Genomic DNA, 14,790 nt, shown 5'->3' on the forward strand with positions numbered 1-14,790 from the left:
CCTGTCTAAGCAGACAGTACCAATGGTCTGATTATAAGGCAGCTTCATGTGTGTTCATGTGTGAACCTGGGACCTTCAGCATGCCAAGCAGATGCTTCAGCAATGATGCTTCACAGCCTCCATCACAGCCTGCAGCCCTAAAACCAGCAAAGGATGGCATCAACCTCCCCTCCAAACCAGATTAACTAGCATCTAACCCCCAACTCCTGGATATTAGGGAAATGGATACATAAGACAGGAAACCAATACAGTTCTGCCAGCAAGGGAGGGAATGTGTCTCTGTACCTCTAAGTGATATATCATCCTCATTCTGACACCAATACCTGAGGGGGGAGGGAAAACAGCATTGCAGAAGACCCCATCAGTACAATCGCAAACAGAACCGAGAAAGCCATCCTCTGTCTTGCCCCCTCCACTGGCCCCTGTACACATGATGCTATTTCCTCATTTTTTAAAATATACACCTAAAAATGGAATGTGTGAATCTGAAAAAGAGTTGAAAACACATGTATCATATATACATGTATCATATGTACACACACACACACACACACATATATAAAGGTACATTCTAGGGCCAAACCTATATCGTGCAGGGGCATCCAGCCAGAACTGGTGTTCGGCTCCTTTTTTGTGGACAGCCCCACAAATGTTAGCCGCACTTGCTTGGCAGCCAACATTTTTGCTCACAACCAACCGCGACTATCCTTCAATGGAGAGGAGACCATTTCCTGCCCACTGAACATTTTTGCTCACAACCAACCGCGACTCTCCCTCAATGGAGAGGAGACCATTTCCTGCCCACTGAATCATGTCGTGATTGCAGTGACATGCTACCCGTCAGAGATCTTGGAGGCTCAGCATCACTGCAGGGATAAGCCCCCCCCCCAACGCCTCCCAACCCTGTCCCTGTCATGCTGACCCTTGGACAGCAGTGAGAAGTCTCATTGTGGTCTTATCTTTTCCATGTTCAGGAACAGAGACGATCACCAGTCCTCCTCTAGGCTTGGAAGAAGGGCAAGGGACGGAAGAGAAACTTGCCTTTTGTGTGAGCTAGCAAGTGTTTCTGGGGCACCTGGCTTGGTTGCCATCCCAGATTAGTTGCTGTGTAAATGTGGGGAATGGCCTTCAACGGCTCGCCCTGACTAGCTGACTACAACAATCAAAGGTACATTCTAGGGCCAAACCAGACATGATTCTGTGAGGTCCGTGTCCAGAGCTCCCAAGCATTTTTCTCTTAAACAGCAAGCAAGCAAGACCCTGGCTCTGATTAGAACTATGGTGTTGGGAGCCCCGACACACCACCTTCCCCAACAGGATGGTCCTGCAGGAATGGCTACTGGCCCCACTGGGGCAAAGGCACAGGTGATACAGAGAGTGCGGTTGCTTCAACGACATTGAAGCCGTTTCAACAGGGCAATTCCATGCCAGGAAAACAGCACTGGAGGGAACAAAATCCACCCCTTTTCTCCCTGCGCCGTGATTCCAATCTGGACAAGGCTCCTGCAAGCCTGCTACCAAAACATAACATTCAGAGGCTCCAGGCATGGCCAAGTATCCACCTCTGTTTTGACTCTCTTTGAGCTGCAAGCATGGCTGGTGGAATCATGCACTAGTGCAGTGTTTCCCAACCTGTGGGTCAAGACCTAAAAGTGGATCAGGACCTAGAAGTGGGTCGCAAGCCAGCCCTCCCTAGTGGCAGTTGCCTTGCCTGGAGATGAACTCCCACTTGCTGTGTGTGATGTTTGTTGGTTTCTCAAACCATCTGTTTGGGCACCACAGAAAATGGAATGCCGCCACAGACGGGTGCCTTGGATGGGTCACCGTACAAAGTAAATTTGGACCTGTGGGTCGTCATACCGTATAGGATGGGAACCACCGCACCAGTGGATGTGTGGAGAACTGGGCGGGAGGCAGAGAAGAGACATCGAAAGCTCAGCCTCAGCAGAAGAGAAGCGGCATGGATAAGAAGATCCAGTCTGGAAACAACCAGGAGGTTCCACACTAGAGAGAAATGACGGCGAGGCAAGCACAGGATCCGTTCCCTGCACTGCCAACCGTCCCTGGGCCTCCTAGTTCTTCTGCAGGCCCCCTGTTTACATGTATGCGCCTCTCACTAGGCTGTTACATCTACTGAAGCTCTATGACTCAGTAGCATATTCTGCTAACTTATCCCACATGTTGACTGTTGGATTCATCTTCAGAAATCCGCTCCAACACAAACATCTGACATTTGTAACTTCCAATGTTTTGCAGGGGAAGGGAGCTCTTCCTTCCTCCTCGGGGTGGGGTGCGGCCCCTGCTTGCTTTGAGTCCTCTGGATACATCGCTCTAAAATTAGCCGCCACCCACCGTCAGGAACTTGTCGATTCGTGAGTGTCCCCACTCCCCACCCCCCCAGCCCAAAGCACATTCTGAAACTGTACTTCCGCCCCAACAGTATTATTTTTAATAGGGCAGAAGGATACGGGTGGTGCGGACAAGGTAACTCCTCTCCGTTATTGGACTCGACGGGCTGCTTCCAGTGGATCATCACCTTTTAAAGAACTCCTTCACACATACCCCTTTTAAAGCTTTCCTCCAAAGTTTTTTTTTTAAATAAAGGAATCTGTGCCTTGTCTCTCAACTACTCCATAAATTCAGAATCTACCTCTGGCTCCTCTTTAAACAGCTCAAGCGGCCACTGCCTGAGCAAACCAGGAGCTGTCTGCCAAAGCCCACTTTCATTGCTCTGGCAAAGATCGACTGAACCACTCGATCTGGAGAACGCCAAAGAAGCATCAGTTCCCAGGAAGAGGAGACCATCACGGCAGTTTATCTCCACGAAGTAAAGTTGGAAATGGCATCTGACTTCAGTTTTACTGTGCACGAGTATGCCGTGAATGAGAGAGAGATAAAGTGCTAATGTGTATTGGAATGTGTATTGTGAAGTTATTAGGTTAGGACTTTGAAGATAAGTGAGGCATGATTTTTTTCTGGAATAAAACTGGAGGCATATTTTACGCCTGAAAAGGATCACGGCATGAAAGAGTATAGATCATTCAGCACTGGAGAAGCCTCCCTTCTGTTTTCCGCGTGAGTCTTTGTTCTAAGTGTGGTCTGAGTCTGGGAGACCCAGGTTCGAATCCCCACTTTGTCATGGAAGCTCACTGGGTGACCTAGAGCCACTTACACACATACCATGTAACTTGCTCCACAGCGTTGTGAAGATAAAATTGATTAAATGTCAGCTGTTTTAGGTCCCCATTGGGGAGCCAGGTAGGGTATAAAAATATAAACAAAGGAAATAAATAAGCCCAGAGCATCAACTCATGCAGTGACATCACTCTCAAGATTGGACAATTCTGCTGTATCTCAGCACTGAGTGGATTCGAATGAGCCGACCACACCTTACATAAAGATGTGGTGGAATGATCTCCACAGCAGAGGCTGACTAGATAAAAGCAAGGCTGGAAGAACAAATCATGCAGGGGAACATCAGGCAGCATCCTCCGGGTAAAGGTAAAGGTTCCCTTGCTCGAAAGCCAGTCGAATCCGACTCTAGGGTTGCGGTGCTCATCTCCGTTTCAAAGCCGAAGAGCCAGCGCTGTCCGAAGACATTTCCGTGGTCATGTGGCCGGCATGACTAAACACCAAGGCGCACGGAATGCTGTTACCTTCCCACCGAAGTGGTCCCTATTTATCTACTTGCAATTTCTTGCTTTCGAACTGCTAGGTTGGCAGGAGCTGGAACTAGAGATGGGAGCTCACTCCGTCATGCGGCACCCGGGTCTCGAACTGCTGAACTACTGACCTTCCACAGCCTGCAGTTCAGCGTCTTAACCATTTGCGCTTTAGGCTAAAAATCAGACTAGCTCATTTATGCATACGTGGCACACAGTTTGGGATTTACTGCACGAGATGGAGCTACACTAAACCCAGTAATAAATCAGTGGGGAAAAAGTTCAGGGTGGCTCTACGTTTCTGAAGAAGAAACATCATCCTTCCTATGCTACAGGGGTCTCAAAACATCCAGTCCTCCCCGCTCTTCGTAGAGCCACCATTTGAGTTATTTGACGGCAAAATCTCTCTCTCTCTCTCTCTCTCTCTCTCTCTCTCTTTACAGAATTTGAGTATCCGGAGCCCAAGTCCAGTAGTAGGGAAAAAACTGAATGGTTTTGAATAAAAGCACCAAGAGAAACATGACATCTGCAACTCTGCAAACAGCTCTCGAGGAAAACTGGGACACATTTTTCTTGTTTTTCAACATCTGGATATATTTTTTTCAAGCTCTGACCAAAAAACAAAAAAACAAAAAAATCAATATGGTTTCTTCTGCCTGCTTACTATTACAGAAAAGAACTACTGCACATTTCAGGCTTGGTCCCTTTTGTATATTATTGTCATTATCACCATCCAGCCCTTACTGGGCAGAAATGCTTTCCAATCTTGACTGTCTTTGCCCCAGCAACAATTCTGAAAGGCTGGTCTCCATTATTCCCATCGCACAGGTAGGGTGACAGAGGCTACTTGTCCCAGGCCAATACATGAATCCATGGCTTTGATCAATGTCCAGAACTGAAGCAAATTGTTGTTGTTGTTGTTGTTCAGTCGCACAGTCGAGTCCGACTCTTCGCGACCCCATGGACAATCTCCCGCCAGGCTCTCCTGTCTTCCGCCGTCCTCCGAAGTTGGCTCAATTTCATGTTCGTTGCATCGCTGACACTGTCTAACCATCTCATCCTTTGCCGTCCCCGTCTTCTTTGACCTTCAATCTTTCCCAGCATCAGGGTCTTTTCCAGTGAGTGCTCCCTTCTCATTTGGTGGCCAAAGTATTTGAGCTTCAGTTTCATTATCTGGCCTTCCAGGGAACAGTCAGGGTTGATTTCTTTGAGGATTGACTGATTTGTTCTTCTTGCAGTCCAAGGGACTCTCAAGAGTCTTCTCCAGCACCATAGTTCAAAAGAATCTATTCTTCGGCGCTCGGCCTTCCTTATAGTCCAACTCTCACAGCCATACATGACTACTGGGAATACCATTGCTTTGACCATGCGGACTTTTGTTGGCAGGGTGATGTCTCTACTTTTTATCATGCTGTTTAGGTTCGCCATCGCTTTCCTCCCAAGGAGCAGGCGTCTTTTAATTTCATGGCTGCAGTCACAGTCTGCGGTGATCTGGGATCCCAGGAACGTGAAGTCTGTCACTACTTCCACGACTTCCCCTTCTATTTGCCAAGGAGTGATGGGGCCGGATGCCATGATCTTAGTTTTTTTGATGTTGAGCTTCAAGCCCACTTTTGCGCTCTCCTCTTTTACTCTGAGCAAGAGGCTCTTTAGATCCTTTTCACTTTCAGCCATTAGAGTGGTATCATCTGCATATCTGAGGTTGTTGATCTTTTCCCCAGCAATCTTAATTCCCGCTTGTGATTCATCCAGGCCAGCATTTCGCATGATGTACTCTGCATATATATTAAATAAGCAAGGCGACAATATACATCCTTGTCGTACTCCTTTTCCTATGCTGAACCAATCAGTTGTTCCATATCCGGTTCTAACTGTCGCTTCTTGGCCCTTATACAGGTTTCTCAAGAGACATGTGAGGTGGTCTGGTACTCCCATCTCTTTAAGGACCTGCCATAGTTTGTTGTGATCTGAAGCAAATGGACCAAGCCAAATTCCATGTATGATAACATTTGCTAACACAACACTCCCATTAGAGAAACACATCATGCAAGATCATCACAGGCCCTCGGGGAGGTGGGGAGGGAGATAACGCCACTTCCAAAGAGCACCTGACACATTTCAGGGCTTAAGAGTAGTAATGGTTTTGCTGAATTTCAGCTATAGGCCAGTAAACCCATTGATTAGCAATAGTCCTACAATGAACTGAAGTCTCCTGGGCCAAGTTAAACTATTATAAAAAGGGTTTTTCTTCCCAACACATCAAGAAGCCACCTCTTACTGAACTACTGGGAAATATACAGCAAGGAAGAACTTTTTCAGAATCATACAGCTTTTGCCTGGGCTAGGAATGGTGATGGGTACATATCGAAACACTGAGACAAGACGTTGGGAAGAGAAGAGTACAGAGATCAGGGAAATCTACACAATGTGGGAAGTTAATAATGTGGCGTAAATTAACTCACTTTCACAATGATCACTGCTCTTTTTAAACTGGACACAGTGAGAACAATCATCACAAGATAACAAGGCATTCTGGGTAAGACTCAGACAGGGCTCGGTGCGAAGTTTGAACTGACAGTCTGTGATCAGCAGGCAAGCCGGAAACCTTAGTCTGAAGAAGGTTTGAAAACTCTGGCTTGTGCCCGCGACTGTCTGACGTGAGGTCTCTGTTGCAAATATCAGTTATGGCCATCACTCCACTTCCTGGGGTTTTTGTGTCAAAGAAACCGGAGTGCTGAGCAGATGGGAAAGAAAAGCAAGCGTCCAACCGGCAGACATTGATAAATGGATATCTGAATTAACACATGGATATCTGAATTAACACTCAGTCGTGCAGGCAAAGGAAGGAACTCCTCTGAGCGCGTGATGAAACAGTACAAACTTGATCAAGGTTGACCATCTAATGAAACCCAAAAGACAGTCTGTCACAGAACCTGCTCAAAGCTGCCGCTCAGTGTGCCTTGGGAGAAACTATGATGGCTAAACTGACTCAGAATTGGTTATTTTGGCGGGCAGATGCATTCCCTTTCTCCTCCGTATATGCAGCCATCTCTAAGCAGAAAACATGAGTAACTCCATGAGAGTTACTGCATGAGAGTTACTGCGCTGGTCAGGCCACACCTGGAATATTGTGTGCAGTTCTGGAGGCCTCTCTTCAAAAAGGACATGGACAGAATGGAGCGGGTGCTGGGGAAAGCGATGAGGATGATCGGGGGCCTGGAGACCAAGCCATGCGAGGAAAGGTTGAGGGACTAGGGAATGATCAGTCTGGAGAAGAGGAGGTTGAGGGGACACGTGATTGCTCTCTTGAAGTATTTGAAGGGCTGTGACTTAGAGGAGGGCAGGGAGCTGTTCCTGTTGGCAGCAGAGGATGGGACTCACAATCATGGGTTAAGGGTGGGAAGGTATCGGCTGGATATAAGGAAAAGCTTTTGTACAGTAGGAGTTGTGCAACAGTGGAATCGGCTGCCTAGGGAGGTGGTGAGCTCCCCCTCACTGGCAGTCTTTAAGCAGCGGCTGGACAAACAGTTGTCAGGGATGCTCTAGGCTGATCCTGCCCTGAGCAGGGGGTTGGACTAGATGGCCTATATGGCCCCTTCCAATTCTGTGAGTCTGTGATTCTATAACTGCAATAAGATGAAGCCAGCTACATAGGTAAATGGCTAAAGTAAAGGTAAAGGTTCCCTTGCTCGAAAGCCAGTCGAGTCCGACTCTAGGGTTGCGGTGCTCATCTCCGTTTCAAAGCCGAAGAGCCAGCGCTGTCCGAAGACATTTCTGTGGTCATGTGGCCGGCATGACTAAACACCAAGGCGCACGGAATCCTGTTCCCTTCCCACTGAAGTGGTACCTATTTATCTACTTGCAATTTCTTGCTTTCAAACTGCTAGGTTGGCAGGAGCTGGAACTAGAGACGGGAGCTCACTCTGTCATGCGGCACACCCGGGTCTCGAACTGCTGAACTACCAACCTTCCACAGCCTGCAGATCAGTGTCTTAACCACTTGAGCCACCGCAGCTCAAGATAAATGGCTAATTGTGCTTTAATTCCAAAACAATCTACCCCCTGAACAGAGGAAATCTGAACACTTGAGCTTAACGTATATGCTCTGAACCAATTCAGTTTCACCAACTGTCATCTAGTTGGTATACACGTGCCCAATTAAAATGCTCTCTCTCAAACCAACGTATTTCCAGATTTTATTTTTTACGAGTATTCGTGTTGCAGCAGGAGGAAATGCACGGACAAGCCAAGCCAAAAAGGTGGTGCGTGGCCAGAGGACATGAGGGAGGTGCGACCAAATAGGGTATGGATGGTTCATCCCTTTGAACAGGCTCTCTCTATATTCTGCATTTTCAAATGTATCGCCTTAACCCTGAAAGCTGGATCTGTGCTTTTGCTTGCTGAAAATCAACAGCTGAGATCCTCAGAAGGCAGGTGCCATTCCTGCATTCCATTACATTCCCACATTAAGCCGATTCCGCTTTCTTAGGATTATCATAGGAACCAGGAGAACACTGTTACCGGCCTGCGTTAATTTGCACGGATCGATGGGCGTTTCCCAGCCCCTGTAACCATAGATGCCACTGGTAGCCCATTACCACATAGAAGAACACATTAAATCTGTACAGCCATCAAGCAAAGAGAGATGAATCACTAAACATTAATGCCTGGATTTGTCCTAAGGCTTTAGTCAGGCAAGAGAAGCTCTGGGTGCCTGGTTTGCTTGCCTCCGTACAAGAACTGTGTCATAAATCACAAGGGCTGTCCTATTAACAATGGGCTATTCAGAACAGACATCTCTGCGGCACAGTTGCCAGCTTTATCCAGAGCCATATGTCTAGTTAGCGGCGCAACGGCGGCCTGGCCACCTGTGGAAAGAGGGCCTCTTCAGCTGTGAAGTGTTTCCCGTCAGCTGCTACACACAATGTGGTCATTCAACAGTCAAGGAGGACTTCCGATGAGTGTTTGTGAGGCAACCACCGGGATTTTATGAAGTGAAAGAAGGGGATAGGATTTCACGTCACACGGAACTGAGCGTAGTCGATGTAATGATCGCAAAAGAACTTTAAAGTTTTCTGCATAATACTCTACCAAACAACTTGCCTCGATGATGTTCCGGGCACAGGCAGGTATTCATGGGGTCCTCAGGTCAGAGCATTCAGGGTGCTCAAGACAATGGCCTAAACAACCTTCAAATGGTGTCAAATGCTCTGGGTTCTGACCACACGCCTTCCATTAATGGCTGAAAAACCACTAGTACGGTCCAAGGCAGAGTTACACCCTTCTACAGCCATTCAAGTCAATGGCCTCAGAAGGATGGAACTCTGTTGAGGATTGCCCTGTACCCCCAGAATAGCCTTTTGAAAGTTCTGCCAACAATTCCACTGGCTTTTGGTGTCTCTCAGGGTATGGGCCTGGCTGTTCTTTGGGCTCCCTCCACACCTCTGATTCACCAATTCTGGCCCAAGATTTAGAGTTGCCAGGTGCCTTCGAGATGCCAGTGGGGGGATGGGGGGATGCTTCAGGAGCCAGAAGCGTCACCCCCAAAGTGCCAACGTCACCAGAAGTGACTTTGTGTGCTGTGCCTACATCACCCGGAAGTGATGTAGGCACATTGGGGGCCACACTCTAGTTTTTGGGCAAAACTCTATGGTAAAATTGCCCTTAAACCATAGAGTTTTGCCCAAAAAACAGAGTCCCCCCCCCCGGATGTCACCAATGTGCCTACGTCATTGTTATGTTGTTCCATGTTGTGGGGGTGAGGGGGATTTGCTCTCGTCGGCCAGTTGGCCAGTGGTGTGCAGAAGCTCACAAAACCAGGGGACCCCCCGCTCCCAACTTGGGGATTGGCAACCCTAGCGGGACAAAATTATTTTAAATAAATATTTTAAAGCTTTTTAAAATGAACAAGTGAGTAGGAAATGCATCACCAGCTCCCCCTCCTCTTGCATTTCTCAAACAGAACAAGAGTGATAGCATTCTGTTCACTTTCTTTGGAAAACTGTCTTAGATCGCGAAGGGGAATAAAAAGCATTTGCAAAGGAAATGTACGAAGTTCTGTATCGTCAATCGCAAGCAAAATTTCACTTGCAAACGATAAACCACCTGCTTGCAGGTGTGATACTCCGGCTTTGCCAGGCAACAGCTCTGGTCCCACAAGCACTGAAGGCCTATTCCAGAGGTGCAGCACGAAACGTCAGTGGTGAGATTCCTTATCGTTACTTCCCTCTCTATTAGTGATATATTGGCCCCACGCTGCCATACTGCTCAAGGAAACTATCACGTTGCCATAGCTGGGGAAACTGTAACCTCATTCTCTCAGTTGGCTGAAATTGTTCAACAAAATTTTGGCCAGTTTAACAGGCACACTTGAGCACTCAGCTATGAAAACTTGGTTGTCCATAATTTTTTAAAAATACCCAGGATGATATACAGAACAATTAAACTTAGGCTTGCCAGCTCCCAGGTCTGGGCGGGGGATCCCCTGATTTCAGGGGCTTCTGCCCGCCACGGACCAGCTGGCTGGAGAAGGAAACCCTGCCCACAATCACGTTACCCGGGAGTGACATCATCATGTCGGGGACGCTCTGGTATTTGGGCAAACTCTATGGTTTGAGGGTGAAAAAACCATACCGTTTTGCTCAACTACCAGAGTCATATGACGTCCCTACCCACCCCTGGAACACCCCTCAAATACACCCACCAGAGTGATGAGGGGATCTGGCAACCCTAATTAAACTAACAAAAATGGGAGCACTGGAGCAAACAATCAACCCTATGCAATAGGATCTCTGACAAAACATGGTTGTATATGTGATTTTCCACATAATGTATTAGCTATTTTAGGGGTAGTTTAACATCCAGCAGAGCCGAGTGTTAAAGCTTGCTTATGTCACCAAACTGGAGGGGGCGGGGTGCATGTTTAGATATCCCCCCTTCCCATTGTCAGTCTCTCTGCACACAAGACGGGCAGGGACAAGTCCAAGCCCAAATCCTTTCACGTTTGCTTTAATTGGGGAAGAGTGTCAGTCCTCACACCTGGCACCCTAAGTGGTATGGTCCAGGAAGAACTTTACCGCTCGATTATGCTAAATGGGTCTAATCCAGGAACACAAAACTTCCAACCCCTTTGCTACACAGAAATGCATATAGATGCCAGCCTCCAGGTGGCACACAGAAATCTCCCGTTATTACATTTGATCTCCAGATGAACAAGATCAGTTCCCCTGAAGAAAATAATTGCTTTGGAGTGTCGGGTCTATGGCATTAGACCCTGCTGAGGTCCCTCCCCCCTCCCAGGCTCCCCCCCCCCAAACTCCCCAGGTTTTTCCCATCCCAGAGTTGGCAACCCTAGAAAAGCAGCACCTTTATTTCATCAGAAAAGTGCATGGCCTTGAAACTGAACAATTCACATTTACTCCCTTAAGCAATTCAGGCATTTGCCCTTTGGGGAAAACAACCGCTTCTTCTCCCACCCATTCAAGCTTGACACTCACCACTGATGTTTATTGCTGGCAACACGATGGACATCTTGGGCCGCCTGGTCTTATTGTGTGTTGTGGCTGGCAGCAACAGATGATCCTGGAAAATGTTGGAATATACGTTAGTGTTGGTGCTTTGGCACGTGTACGCTGGGCATTCACAACTAAGGAGATGCCTCCTCGTAACTTGGCATTTAGATTCTAGCAGGCAGTAAGAATTCAAACTCTAGCATGGTGACAATAAGCCAAGGACAGAAGTATCAGGAAATCCAACGGAGCCAGTTAGGAGTAGGTGAAATGGCCTGCTTCTGCTCGCAGCAGCAATATAGTCCTGCATTCAGGACTGGAGCTAATATTTTTGATTTTTATGAGCCAGATGTTCAAAAGGTCCCCTTAAAAACAGTAAGGCTTCCTCTAGAGCTTCAGGGCTCTTGTTAAGTTGCCACTTCACCGTTCTTCCACTTTCATCTGTCCACCAGAGAACTCTCAGCCCCCACAACAAAACTTCTGGCTTTTACCTAGCCACCTTTGAAAGCACATGCAAGCTAGGAGCTGTGTGACCCTAAATTCTGGCTGCAATCTCCTTTTCCTAGTTCCGGGGTAAGCTTCGATACTATCTGGCTTTCTTCAGGCTGCCACAAAGTCAGTTTTACAGCATCGGAAAGAAGGGGACATCTGGCAGCGATGTAAGTAAAATGTGCTCAACAAAACAGGCCAGGTTACAAACCAGGGACCCATTCAGCCTCCAGCTATATCTATTAGGGGAACGAGTCTGCTGTTAATAAAAGGACGTTCATGACGAGACGCTGTTTGGGATGCGGCCATCAGTTTTGAAAAGTGTCAAAGCGCAAGAAAAGTAAAAATAAAGTAAAATAAATAACGTGATATGTACTCAGTTTTCATTTCACTTGGAGACCAAGGCTAAAGTTATGCCTTACAGAAGAAGAGGAACCACAGTCAGCAAATTATGCAGAAAAATATAGGCAGGGCTTTTTTTTGTAGAAAAAGCCCAGCAGGAACTCATTAGCATAACAGGCTACACCCCTGACAGCACAGTTCATTAGCATAATAGGCCACACCCCCGTGCCTTCTCTTGGCTTGCCTGGGCGCCCTTGGACAGACCAGGAGAGGCACGGGGAGGCATTTAAATGCCTCCCCGATCCTTCCAGGGGCCCCCTGGCCTTCCTGCCTCGGAGTCGCGGGGTGTGTGTGTGTCGCTCTCCAGGCCTTCCCTCTGTAGCCACGCACACAGAGGTTTTGGCTGTAGTGGGCATGGACAGCTCTGAAGCCAGCTGGAACTCCGTTCCTGCGCTTTCTTTCACAGTCATATTTCCTATATTTTTCTTCCTTTTTTACAGAAGAAGAGGGCAGACCAATGATGGGGTGGGGAGAGATAAGGCACAATAAGGGAGAACAGGCAGAGCTTTTCGAGAAAGACCTTCCAGTGACTGAGGGTGGTAAAATCTGAGAAGCATAAGTTCACAGGCAAGGATATATTGAGGTAAAAGGGTGGGCAGCCACAACAGGGGCAATGCTGTGGAGAACTTCAGAGGCAAAAGGGCAAACACAGATGAGAAGACGCCTCTGTCCCTCTAGGAAATGCAGGGCGCAGGCTCCGTTTGCCAAAGGGCTGTGCATGGGAGGATATTAACCCTTCAACCCCCATCCCCTTTGATTTGCTAAGTAAAGCCCTGTTCGTTTATTAACATTTAAAAGGGGAGACATCATTTTAAAGGACACATCTTTCCCCTCCCCTGAACTACCCCTAGAAGCTAAAATGACTGAACAGAGGCTATCGTACTTTGGTCACGTTACGAGAAGATAAGACTCACTGGAAAAGACAATCATGCTGGGAAAATCTGAAAGCAGCAGGAAAAGAGGAAGACCCAACATGAGAAGGACTGACTCAACCAAGGAAGCCACGGCCCTCGGTCTGCAAGACCCGAGCAAGGCTGTTAACGAGAGGATGTTTCGGAGATCATTCATTCATAGGGTTACCATAATTTGGAAGCGGGTTGATGGCACTTAACACACACTTTCCCCCTTTAAAATGCAGAGAGAAAAGCTGGTTTCAGTTAGCAATCTGCAAAACTGAAGGGAAGTTGAAGGGTTAAGCCCCTCTCCCTTCCCTGCACCCACACTGTCCTGACAGAGGCGGAGGCTGCAGTAGCCTGTCGCTTGCATTTTATAGTAAAGGTAAAGGTTCCTTTGCTCGAAAGCCAGTCAAGTCCGACTCTAGGGTTGCGGCGCTCATCTCCGTTTCAAAGCCGAAGAGCCAGCGCTGTCCGAAGACGTTTCCGTGGTCATGTGACCAGCATGACTAAACACCAAGGCGCACGGAACGCCGTTACCTTCCCACCAAAGTGGTACCTATTTATCTACTTGCAATTTCTTGCTTTCAAACTGCTTAGGTTGGCAGGAGTTGCATTTTATAGATGGACGCAAATGTACCGCCTTCATTTCAACTGTTTTTGTCCACAGACAAGGAGCCTGCGATGAAGAAAAATACTGAAGCCAGTCATCTGAAGGTACCTTCAAGCTAACATTCTGTCAGCTATGCTGCCGTGATGTTTATGGGCGAGAGTGCATCTGCTTGACCTGTGTACCAACTGCTGCCGCATTCCTTCATCCTTGCTTATCAATGACCTTGCTAGCTGCCTGTGTAGTGTCTTCTCATCAATTACCCCTGGGATAAGTTTCGATTCCCAGCTTTGGCTTTAATGGCCTGGGGCCCCATTCTCCCGCCTACGGGAGTCGGGCAGATGAGGAGTGGGAGGGGTGCATACGAATACCCTATATGCTATTATGCTTGTAGGAAGGTAGCCATTCCTAACTAGGCTTGCCAAGTCCCCCAGGGGGGCAGGGAAACCCCCACCCCAGAGGCCCGTTCCCCGCTGCCAGCGGATCAGGACCCAGGGGGAACCCCACCCCAATGTGCACGTCACCCGGAAGTGACGCGACCACGCCGGGCACGCTGGGGGCGGGGTCACGATCATCCGAGGGAAAACTCTATGGTTTTCCCTCGGATGGTCGTGGCCCCACCCCCAGCCTGCCCAGCGGCGTCACGTCACTTCTGGGTGACGTGCGTGCAGCGCGCGCACCCTCCAGACACCGGACAGGACTCCCCCGCTACGGAGGAATTTACACTTGGCAACCCTATTCCTAACAGTGACGATGTAACTGCCTCTATAGCTCTTACAATAAAGTATAACCTTATGATAAGCGTGTGCTCCTTTGTTTGGCTGTGGAACCTGACACATTCACTTTCTGAACGTGCGGAGGCAATCACCTGACTTATTAGTCTATCAGCCTAAGCAATAGGGTTGCCAGCCTCCAAGTGGGGCCCGGAGATCTCCCAGAACAACAAAGGATCTTCACCCACTCCACCTCTAGCTCTGGAAACCAGTTCAAGGGCTAGGCTCAAATGAAGACCTGCCTCCTGGTATAGCGGAGTTGTCTTCTGGGTCCTTGTTCATACAGCGCGCAAAACCGTATCCCCCCCCCCCCAAAAAGCTTTGAGCGATGCATACCCTGATCTGCTGTATGTTGCAAGGGCTGGGCTGCACAAACAGATGAAATGCATAAACACGACGAACACAGAATTCCACCTCTCCCCCCCCCCCCGCGGCCCCCCATTGGCCCTTTTC

General features: G+C 48.2%; 1 protein-coding gene across 1 annotated transcript in view; it reads right to left on the reverse strand.

Moving 5' to 3' along the window:
* Window positions 1–14,790, reverse strand: part of ATF6 (activating transcription factor 6) — a 120,423-nt gene that overhangs the window by 26,044 nt on the left and 79,589 nt on the right. Inside the window, exon 15 of the mRNA XM_015423852.1 lies at window positions 11,159–11,243. Coding sequence (XP_015279338.1) covers window positions 11,159–11,243 — 85 coding nt within the window. The remainder of the gene's footprint in view (window positions 1–11,158; window positions 11,244–14,790) is intronic.

Source organism: Gekko japonicus, unplaced genomic scaffold (genome assembly GCF_001447785.1).
Source record: "Gekko japonicus isolate JY-2015 unplaced genomic scaffold, Gekko_japonicus_V1.1 scaffold281, whole genome shotgun sequence".
NCBI classification, from domain to species: Eukaryota; Metazoa; Chordata; class Lepidosauria; order Squamata; family Gekkonidae; genus Gekko; species Gekko japonicus.